Source organism: Psammomys obesus, unplaced genomic scaffold (assembly GCF_907164565.1).
Source record: "Psammomys obesus unplaced genomic scaffold, mPsaObe1.curated_primary_1811, whole genome shotgun sequence".
NCBI classification, from domain to species: Eukaryota; Metazoa; Chordata; class Mammalia; order Rodentia; family Muridae; genus Psammomys; species Psammomys obesus.
The window spans coordinates 8444708-8456224 of NW_026591086.1; the positions used below are offsets into that span (position 1 = coordinate 8444708).

At 48.4% G+C, this 11517-nt stretch overlaps 1 protein-coding gene across 2 annotated transcripts in view; it reads left to right on the plus strand.

Moving 5' to 3' along the window:
* The window catches only part of Gfra2 (GDNF family receptor alpha 2), a 95581-nt gene extending 85988 nt beyond the window's left edge, over nt 1-9593 (plus strand). For both annotated transcript variants that reach the window (XM_055609929.1, XM_055609930.1), the window contains 2 exons: nt 7144-7197; nt 8207-9593. In XM_055609929.1, coding sequence (XP_055465904.1) covers nt 7144-7197; nt 8207-8329 — 177 coding nt within the window. In that variant the 3' untranslated portion in view covers nt 8330-9593. The remainder of the gene's footprint in view (nt 1-7143; nt 7198-8206) is intronic.
* The last annotated feature ends 1924 nt before the right edge of the window (nt 9594-11517 follow it).

Sequence of the window (11517 nt, forward strand, 5' to 3'; positions counted from 1 at the left end):
AGGGGTGGGATTAGAGAAACATATAGGGGACAGGAACCCCACAAGGAGAACAAGAAAATTAAAAGACAGTCGCCTTTAAATGCCTTCAGTCACAGCTTTCCTGTTACTTACTTCCTCCATTAAGCCATCTTCCCCTGTTTGGGTGGAGTAAGCAATGTCACCTTTGGCTATCTCCTAATTACACTATGCATACCTGAATGACTGCCAAGAGTGAGCTCAGGTCCCCATTCCACAGACAGTGTCAGCTCAATTTCATGCTAACATGGTCTACCTGCCAGATGACTAGGCTCAGGCAAGATTCACCTGTTCTTCTATGCCTTACATGACCCCAGAGGGTATCCTTGATCCCAAGCTTCTCAGGGACAGCTGGCCTGTGGAGGAGCAACATTAGCTATACGGTTCCCTCATGGGCATGGAGAAGTTCAGGGCTGTGGCCTGAGTCCTCACCCAAGACTCTCTAGTGCCTAGTAACTTCATCTCATTATTTCTTCTTAGGAAAATTAACTCTTTACGTATTGATCAATCAATTGTTGTTATTTGTATGTGATGTGTATACACAGGGGCACCAGCCACGACATATATGTAGAGGTCAAAGGACAACTTTGTGGAGTCCATTTTCTCCTTCCACCACTGTGTAGGTTCCTGGGGCTGAAACCCAGGTTGACAGGTTTGCACAGTAAGAACCTTTACTTGCTATGTCATCTCATGGACACTCCTATTCTTAGTTGTTTTGTTTGTGTCTTTGGTTGCTAAAATACCCTTGCTTAGTTTTTTTTCCCCCAGTACAACTTGGACTTTCAAAGTCTCCGGCCTGGAGGGCTTGTCTTAATCTTGATTTGTTTCCAGGGGAGATGATGGATAAGCTGTAAGAGATGATGTGGAAATGCATTATATACTGAGGCACGTAGCCCAAAGACAGGGATTAGGAAGCTCTGGGATGGGTTGGGGGAGAGGGAGGCTTCTTAACAAGTGGTTCTTGCAAGCCTACCCCCAGGATTGTCAACCTGGCACCCACTGACTAAGTCACTGAACAGGATATCAGGGAGAGCCAGTCTAGATGACAAGGAGGAAAACCAGGTACTTAGAAGAGACCTGCACAGCGTTCCTTTGAGTTCCTGCTCAGATCTGTAAGAAGAATGCCTCTGAATCACTGATTACCATTTTTATTGGGAAACCCCTTTTCAGCCATGTCAAGCTGTCCTGGCTGAGCTGAGGGTTGTCCTGGGGGCTCTGTTGTTTCTTCTCCCCCACGCCCCTCTCCTGTCTATCACTGCTAATTTGCTGTATTTCTTTTTGTCATTTAAAAAATTATTATCATTTATTACAGTTTATTCAATTTGTATCCCAGCTGTGGCTCCCTCCCTTGCCTCCTCCCAATCCTACCCGCCCTCCCTTTTCTCTCCCATACCCCCCCCCCCTAGTCTACTAATAGGGGAGGTCCTCCTCCCCTTCTATTTGACCCTAGGTTATCAGATCTCATCAGGACTGGTTGCATTGTCTTCCTCTGTGGCCTGGCAAGGCTGTACCCCCCAAGCAGAGGTGATCAGAGAGCCTGCCACTGAGTTCATTGCCAGAGAAAGTCCCTGATCCCCTTACTAGGGACCCCCTTGAAGACTGAGTCTATGGGCAACATCTGAGCAGGGTGTTAGGTCCTCTCCAGGCATTGTCCTTGGTTGGGGTATCACTCTCTTCAGGGCCCCAGGGCTCAGTTTGTGGTATTTCTATCTGATGGTCTCTTTGGTGGTCCTGATGGTACCCTTGAAAGTTCAGCAACCATGACTACAGAAACAATCCCTGAGTGAAGACAAACGGCAAACTCAGTCAGAGTTGGGGGGAAACTACTTGCTTCAAAGTACAGGTTGGAAGAGAACAAGGTCTTGTTTCTTATCTTCCCTCATCTATCTTTCTTTCCTTGGGGGAAATCCAAGGGGCTCCTTTAGATAACAGCCTGATAGGGGACCCAATGAGTAGGTCTAGATGTTAAGATTGCAAGGATCCTTTAACATCTCTTTCCTGCATTGAAGGGTGGCCAATAACATGTTTGTGGCTACATGGCTGCTTGGTGGTTGAGCAGAGCCAGGACCTAGGCCTCTTGTTGCCTTGTGCTTTCCCTCTCTCTCTGCTCTGCACAAAGAGTGGATGTGGGGTTGAAAGCTCTTGTTCTTATTGAGGGCATTCTGGACTGGGGTGCAGAATGTTGTACAGCATAGGGGAGTACTGAGCTGGTACTTCATCCTGTCTTTGAGGTAGCTTCAGGTTGTTTCATAGACGCAACCTAACAGTGGCCCCTTTATGAGGCTTATGATATATTCTGAGGTTGTCTCCAGCCTCAGGTTCTGTCCATATCTGAGCCTTGTGTGCATCTCCTTGCCCTTCCCTCCACCCTGCTGAAATCTGGCTGGGATCCAGGCCAGTCTTAGATAACCAAGGTCTTTGTTTCTGAAGTCTGAGGCAGGAGGCTGCCTGTCACATCTTGGACAATTGAGAAGATTTTAACACCCTCACCTGATGAGTGAACCAGACATTTCAAGCAGCAGTATTTTTTTTTTCTCTTCACTCACCTCATCCTTTTACTGTATGGGTCCCTCTCCCAGGCCCATTGGTACTCGAGCATGGGACTGGAATTCACATTGGCATATGGCTTCATTTATTCAATAGAAATTCTAACTGCATGTTACTCTGTCCTGGCCACTGAGGCTGAGAATCTTAATCAAGCAAAACCCTGTTCCTCATAGCAGAGGGATAGACTAGAGACTCAGATGATTGATCTGCTGGGGTTTAGGGTAGGAGGGCTTGCCTCATATGGTAGTGAAAGCTGAGGACCAGCCAGCAAGGGAAAACCTGCTGCCAGGCCTGGAAGGATTAGAAGGGCATTGAGTACATGGTTTGGAGTAAACAAGGGTGTGGTAGGCAGAGGGAACAGCCAAGCTGATGACTTAGGGTATTTGAATCTTGTCTCTGTGCCATATGCAGCCCTGTAGGCACCCATGACAACCATTCTGGCTGCAAAAGCCTAATATGGCTGCCACTAGTCCTTTACTGAAAATACTTACAGACCCATGGCTTTGACCTGGAAGAAATACAGGTGTTAGTTTGGCAGGAGAGGGAGTGCTGTGTGTGGTGGGGCGGGTCCTGTATATGTGGAATAGGCAGAAAGTGATGAGCAGTGAATCTTGATAAATTTTGGCTGGGAGGAATGTGGGAAATGCTTGCAGTCAAGGTTGTAGGAGTTAATCTGACAGCAGGTAGATAGGGGCAAGGGCACGATACAGAGTCAGGGAGCCCGTTGGGAGATTCTTGTGATTCTCATATTCACGGGCTTGAAAAGAGAGAGAATACAAGTGTGAGAGAAGGCCAAGGGCTTAAGGTTGGGGATGGGCCCTAGAACGGGAGTAAGGGTGCAGGAGGGAGCTGGCTCGCTCTGCTTTCCCAGCAGGCTACTGCTGGGCCAAAGTCACTAGTGTGTGAGCCATGCCAGAGAGACTCTTGGGAGTTCAGCTTGGCTTTGGGAGGCAGCATGGGAAATTCCTTCTAACTTCCTGGGCAAAAAGGACCTCCCTGGGAAAAGGTTCTAGAAGGATGAAACTTGCAAGTATGTGTCACTTACACCCGATTTTCCTTTCATGCTTCTGGTGGCCTTCAGGAGTTAGCTTTTCCCACAAAGCTCTCTGTCTCACCTCCATGCAGTAAGAGTAGTTGTTGGAAATGCTATATCCTGTCTTAGCAGCCTGGGACTGTGTTCTCAGGGATATCAACAACCCACAGTCTGTGATCCTGCCTTATGAGAGGTTCTGAGCAGGGAAGGAGCATATCTCAGAGCAACTAAGGACAGCAATTTTTCTGTGTGTGTGTGGGAGAGAAAGAGAGAGAGACAGAGAGAGATAGAGATATACATATATATATATATATTTGGACAGGACTGGCACCCTCTTGGGATTAAGGCTGTCCAGATACCCTTGTGTATAGGCTTAATTTTCTGATTCTGTATGAGCCCTTTCAAGGCAGGGATGATAGTCCCCTTTTTTTCCTGCCTTTATTTATTTTTATGTGTATGTGTCTGTGTCTGTGCCCTGTCACAAATGTAGATATCAGAGGACAACATGTAAGAGTTAGTTCTCTCTTTCGAACATGGGGTTTAGGGGATCAAACTCAGGTTTAGACTTTGTGGCAAGTACCCTTTCCTGACATCTCCTGAGCCCCAGGGAAAGAAGCAGAGAAAGAAGAAATCCCAGTCTGTCAGGGAGGGAGGGAGGCAGCGGGCATATGTTCTGTGTTCTGGCCTGAGGTAGTAGAACCTTCATCTCTCTGCTCCTCACCCCCATGTGCCACTTTTAGAAAAGCCAGGCTTTCCTCCCCCCACACCCTCTCACTGCTGTTTTGTGTGACTAGAACTGGGTGGAGAGGTCTTGGGTTAGCTGTTGGAGGTCACTGTAGCCATTTGCTATCTACACTGTTTTCTGGAATCAAGAGGGCAGAGATTTTTCTAGGCTTTCCCTCCAGGATTGACATTGCACAGAGTGGATGGAGGAGTTCTTAGAGAGAGCCTAGCCGGATGCTGTCCTGAGTCACTTTCCGTCAGTGGCCTCAGTCTGCAGGCTACTTAAGTTGCACCCGCTGACCTTGAGGTGTCACTTGGGTGCTTGGCTCCTGAGTTTTGGTTCTGGGTACAAAGCTACTTGGTGCTTGTCATGCTTTGTGTGGTGAACAAGCAATCTTGAGATCTATGGGGAACATGTCCCAAGTCCCACACGAACACCACAGTATCTTAGTTGGGTGTGTACATCTGTCTAGGTTATTTCATAGCTGAGAAAACTGGGTTCATTATCTTGGGCAATTTATCTTGGGCAATCAGCAGAACCAAGGCTTGAGCCCAGGACTCTGGCTTCTTGGTTGTCTACTTTTTATTCTATTCCAGATCACCCTTCTCTGCTACTTTGCCTGGGGCTCATGAGATGTTTCAGCAGGAAAGGATACTTGCCACAAAGTCTAGTAACCTGAGTTTGATCCCTCAAACCCCGCAGTAGAAAGAGAGAAATGACTCTTACAAGTTGTTTTCTGAGTTTGTGACATGGCGCAGATACAAATACATAAAAATAAACAAAGGCAAAAAAAAAAAAAAAAAAAGACCGTAATTCCTGCCTCAAAAGGGTTCATGCAGATTCAGAAAAATAAGCCTCTACACAAGTGTGTCTGGGCAAGCAAGTCCTCAAGTAGACAGCGAAAAGGACTGGGCAGTTAGAGAGTTCTAGAACTAGATCTTGCAGATCATGAGCAGCGGGGGCAGATCTAGCTTCTCACAGCCTGGAGAACTACAGTCCTTGGTTCTGAAGGATGTTTCTCTCTGGTTGTGTGAAGCTTCTGGGTCCTGATCAGTCAGGGGAGGAATGCAGGCCTAGGTCAGGGCCCTAGAGAGTACACGTGTTCAGATCCTATCTCCGTGTTTCTGAATGAGCCAGAGGGTGAGGTTCTAGCTTGAGGCCTGGGAACATTCTTAGATTTTCCCTGTGGTTGGATCATCTTGGTGTAGAATCCTGTATGGCCATCCGTGTGCAAGTCGAGGGGCCTGCATGGGCTGCCCGAGCTTCTGTCTAGTCACAGAGTGTTGTGGCTGCCCCCCCTTAGCTAATTGGTTAGCAGAGTTGTTCTCTCAGACCTTATTTTCCTTAAAGCAATAGACTACTTTAAACCAATCTTATATGTAACTCTAAAATACATTAATAAAACAAAGACAGGGTACCATTGATTGGGATGAGACGAGGACCTTGAATCCTACGGGACTCTCTGACTCTGAGACTTATATGGATTCCATATTTAGTGAACGTTGAAGGCGGGGAGGAGGGCACAGGACTAAGCCAGGGATCCCTGAAGGCAGGCCAGGCTTGCCACACCTGATAATTAAAATAGAAAGTGATGCTGGGTGCAAGTAGATTCTTGGTGGTACACGGGGAAGACACATGTGACATGCTGAGGATTAGGCTAGGGGAGGGTGCCAGGTGGGAGACTGTGAAGACAGTAGAGTCTCTAAGATGAGAGGCAAGTCCTCCCTGCAGTGGCTGCCCAGAGTGTGGCTAGAGCGGCACCGTGCCTTGAGGAGGAGAAGCCCATCTTTGGGGATTTGAGGCCTGGAGCCCCTGGTCCTCTGAAGAGAATAGCAGTTGGTGGCTTGGTTGGGCCAGATCTTGCCACCTGGGTACACTGGCGCTGTGGTCTTAAGCAGGCTCCTCCTGGCTCTGGATTATTACCGCACTCTCTTGGCCTGGGTTTCAGCATGACAGCTGGGGCCTCACTCAATTGACCAGATGCCCAGGATGATTGGTTGCCTATGGCGTCCAAGAGATTATTGATCAATCTGGCCAAGAACAGTGACTTCTGCATAATTTCTCCGGATTCGTGGGTGCTTCTAGTGGACAGACTGTCCCCACAATTGCTATGAGAACCAAGCTATATTGAAGTCAGGATAGACGTTCCATATCCTCGGTTTGTCCTCATGGGTCTCTAGCACAGTGTCGGTTACAGAGAACTGTGGATTGTGACTATCCTTTTACCACGCCTGCCTTTCTTCTCATCCCCCACTTCATTTTCACATTTCCCACGTGCACACATCTGTTTGGGGTGGGAGTGACCAAGCGCAGTTGACAGACCCCGAACATTAGAGACAGGCATCACTAATCGATCACAGCTCTCTTCTCTCCTGACCTCAGATGGGGGCTCCATGATCTTTTCGTCCACAGCTCTCCAGCAGCAATGGCAAATGATGAGCTGGCACCCACCAGCCATTTTTTTTTCCTCTGTGGCATTTATTCATTTGCGCTTGAATGCGCTTAGTAAAACATTAGCTGAGCTGCTGGTGGGAGCCAAACACTGGGCAAGGAAAGGACATGTTCTTTGTCTTCGGGGAGTCGTGTGTGGTATTTAGAGATATAGATGGCTGTTGACCAGAGAATGCTGCAAACTAGAGGTCAAAGTTTCCTCCAGGAGCCAGGATAAAAATGCTGAGTGTTTCAGAGGGAGCAGGATGATTTGTGCTGGACAAGAACCAGCCCATGCAGTCCATCATATCCCCTGTGCTTAACAGTAAATGACAACACTGGATAAAACCTGGACCCGAACAGTGTGATAACCCGTCATTTCGTCTTTCCCTAGGAGCAAGGACTGAAGGCCAACAACTCCAAAGAGTTAAGCATGTGCTTCACGGAGGTGAGTGAGGGTGCCATGGGGGATGGGTCTTTGAGGCTAGCCCAGAGGATCTGCTGTGGAGGTAAACTTTGAACCCAGAGCCCTTGGGTCAGCTGGACTTCACACCTTACTTGGATGTGAGTGTGAACTCACTCTGCGGGGATGGCAGAGGCTACAGCCGGAGCCTGTGGGTGTCTTCTTGTGACTGACAAGTAGTCACGCTGAACAGAGGCTCTCCCACAAGTCCCTCTAAGACATACGGGTTGAGTACCTGCTTGGCTCTACTCTTGTGATGGTTCCAGGACAGAGAAGTAGAGAAAGCCCCAGACACTTGAAGAAGCCTCTTGCCCAGGAGTAGGAATGACCTGTAGATCCAGGATGATAACTTGGGTGAGAGAAGGGTGGTACAAGATTCTGCAAAAGGGCAAGGGGGGCCTCTGCCAGATGTGTGGGGGTGGGGGGAGAGCACCCTAGTAATCAGGAGCAGGTTGAAGATGGCCTTCTCTTCTCCCTGACAATTATCAGGCCCTTGTGGACCCCGAAGCTTCATCTTTTTGGGGCCTTTTTTTGTTTGTTTGTTTGCTGGCTTTGAAACAGGATCTTACCTTATTGTCCTTACTGGATTTGAACTCATTTTGTATGCAAGGCTAACCTTGAAGTTATAATTTTTCCTACCCCATCTCCTGAATGCTGGGATTGCAAGCTTGTGCTACCATGCCCATTTTCCTTTTCTTCCCTGGGGCACATTCCCCATCCCCAATGTGGGGGCTACCAGCTCATTTACTAAGGACTACTGCCCAGAGCCCTGAGGCTCAGAAGAGAGTAAGGTTATCATTTTCTCCTGTCCAGTTCTCTGGAGGCACAGCTCTGCCCTCAGAGTGCCAGGGAGGGAAGAGAAAGTCTCTGTGTGGCTAGAGAGGCAGGTCCAGAGCAGACAGTTTTCTGGTTTGTTAATTTCTTTGTCTGACCACAGCCTTACTGATGGATTTTTGTTTCCTTTGTATGTGTCTCCTCCTTTGCCATGGATCAGCTCACGACAAATATCAGCCCAGGGAGTAAAAAGGTGATCAAACTTAACTCAGGCTCCAGCAGGTCCAGACTGTCGGCTGCCTTGACTGCCCTCCCACTCCTGATGCTGACCTTGGCCTTGTAGGCCTTTGGAAGCCAGCACAAAAGTTCTTCAAGCAACCCAGATGTGAACTCCCGCCTGACAAAATGGAAACACACAAACACAGACACATGCAGACTTACACAGACACACATACATAAACACACACACACACTTCTCTTGCAAAAACATTTTTTTTCTTTCCCTACATTGTCTCTGAACCTTTCTCCTCCCAAGTTTCTTCTCTGGAGAAGTTTTTCTAAACCAAACAGACAAGCAGGCGGGCAGCCAGAAGCCTGCCCAGAGGTTCCCTGCAAGGGACACCCAGCACCAAGGAGGGCTCAAGGATCTGGAGCGACTCTTTTCTCTTTACTGGTGTTTTCTCTCTGGACCAGACGAGATTCTGCTGTGGAAGGGACTTTGCTGTGTCTGGTGTGGACTGGGGAAAGGACAGTTGCAGCTGCCTACTCTGGGGACCTGCCCAGGCCTCACAGAGAGTCTCAGTCAGCAAGGAAGAGGGCTGGCCACAAGGACCTTGTCACCTCTTCCTCTTGGCTTCTAAGATGGAGGTGGTTTGCTGCCACCCCCAGACCTTATGTGGCCTCGTGGGTCTGAGTCTGGAGTGGGAACCCCCATGGCTGCTCCAGGCCAAGGTGCCTACCATATAGTTGGGGTTGGGAGCTGTTACAGGAGGAAGCTCCTTTGGGGAAGGAGCAAGCCTTGGTAAAGGGCACCAGCTCCAAGGTGCACCTTCCTTCTTCATGCCAGGAATCTTGAAGTCAAAGAGAAATGATCCTCTGTTGGCTTTTTTTTGTGGGTTTTCTTTTTTTTGTGTGTGTGTGGGTCCATTTGGTGGGTCTCCCTTGGGAGAAGGCTGTTGAGTGGGGCTGGGGAGACCCTAGCTGGACGTGTATCCCTAACACTCTGCTGGGCTCCCAAGACTGCCCCTTCTCTCTTCTCCTGTTTCTACTTTCTCTTTCCTTATTTCTGAGACATCCATCCACTGTCTATACATACTAGGCCTCCTTTCTCAACATATGTGTATATCCATATATCCTGTGATTTTTCTCTTTCTTTCATTTTTTTAAGAAACAAAACTATGGAAATAATACCCTACAGATGAGCGAAAATGTATTATTGTAAAATTTATTTTTTTTAATAATGTTGTCTATGATGGGAAGAAAGGAACCAGGCCTCCTGAGCTCTGGTCCAGTTGGGCTGATGGGGCTGTGGCCGGGGACTCCCGATTGCATTCACTTTTAACTGAGCTCCAATAAATGTACTAGGAAGCGAGTTGCCTTGTGCCTCACTCCTATGTGACTCCACCTATGCCTTGTTCTTGGCCCAGTGCCATCTACTGAATGCTTACCTGAGGGGTGTTTGTATATATGTGTATGTGTGTCCTAGCATGTGTGCATGCAATGACAGATCAGGCCCACATGTCTGGGTGTGGTGATAGATGGAACTCACATAGGATGCGTGTGTGTGTGTGTGTGTGTGTGTGTGTGTGTGTTTAACCTGGTGGGTCTGAGGTCCATGGCTGTGTTGAGTCTGTGGGGTCTTGTCCCCTCCTGCCTGACCTTCCCCTTCAGTGCTCATGGCTGTTGCTGTAAGGTTGGAAGGGAATGCAGACAGAAGCGGGTGGGAGAATTGAGAGAGACACTCTGCCATCGGTCCTAGGTTATGCTTTTGTTTTTAAGCGGCCTGAGTGGCCCTGTCTACCTTATATATGAAATGGAGTGGTGTCTCCTTAGGATTTCCAGTCTATAGAAAGATAGATCTTAGTGTTTGGGAACTGGGGTACAAAAGAGCAGTTTTTCCCTTTTCTCTATCTTTTTCTTCCATCTTTCCATCTAGTTGTATACTGGGACACATTTACATATGCATCATATATATGTAATGTATGTATATATACATACATACACACACATATATGTAAATGTGTGACATGAGTAGGATGGAGATGGAAAGACTAGCCTACGTCCTCAGGGCTGCCTATGATCCTGCCTTGTCACCCTATTGGGTAATACCACTTTTCAGTTTCTCAGTCCTGGTTCTGCTCAAATGGCTCTTACTGATCGGACAAATGTTGGTAACATCTGTTCACAACTGGCATGTTTTGCTCGAGCTTCAGCCTGAAGGAAGGACAGTGGGCCAGCCAGCCCTCTTCCCTGCCTCCCCTGCCTTACTGGAAGGCCACTTGAGAATATACGGTCCTTGTGACTAGCAAAGGCCACACGAGTTTGGATTTCCTAGAAGGCTCTAGGAAATGTGGGTTCGCAGAGTTGGAAGGGGATCCAAAGAAGGCTGGAACAGAAAGCAGACAACATCTTAGGAGCACTGGGGCCTGGACACTGAGATGGAGGCCGGGGCAGACAAAAGCGAAGCAATGGTAGGACCAGTAACAGGCTGAAGGGACCCGCAGGGAGCAAGTTTAAGTTGCTTTGAGGTTGTCTGGTGATGCGGGTTCCTGTGTGCTTACCTCAGTCACCACCTTATGACGTCAGCTTCCTTAGCTACTGGTTCCTGAACACTCCTCATCCAGGGAATGTGTCTGCCTGCAAGGCTACCACAGCTCAGGCTCCCTATTTGAAGGCCTTGGCAAGTCTGAAGCTACATCTCAGTGCTTCCTCACCTGCTGGGGAACACCTGTCACTGGTAGTTTATACTCAGGCAAGAGCTCGGATGTCAGATTTCTGTTGGCTTTTGCCTCTGGCGGCACCAGGCCAGACTGAAAGTCTGAGGAAGCCTGCAGGAGGGCTCTGAGAAGCTCTGTGTTCATGAGCTCAAGGTTCTGGGCATCATGGGAGCAGTGCTGCTTGTCTCACTCTGACCTTGTGGTAATGTTCCCAGCCGGGTCTTTGCCTTTTGTTGAAACTAGTCACACCCTGCCTTCGCAAGGAAATATACAACTGGTTTCCCAGGGATGGGCTCTCGAGCCTGATTTTGCTGTTTCTTCCTGGAAACAAGCTTTGCACAAGATCTTCAGGCCCTGATGTGTCCAAAAGACCTCTCTGGCAAGATACTGGCAAGCCAGAATGTCCCTCTTCACCTCTGTCATCTTCGGGCTCCCACTAAGGATCACCTGATTGCTGAAATGCCCACTGAGGAGTCCAGCTTCAGCAGTCCACTGCCAGGCCTGCTGATCTCTGGCACTCTGGTTTGATACTCCACTTGCTTACTTTGTTCCAAAACTGCTTCCTTGTATGTGTACATGTGTGTGTATGCATGCA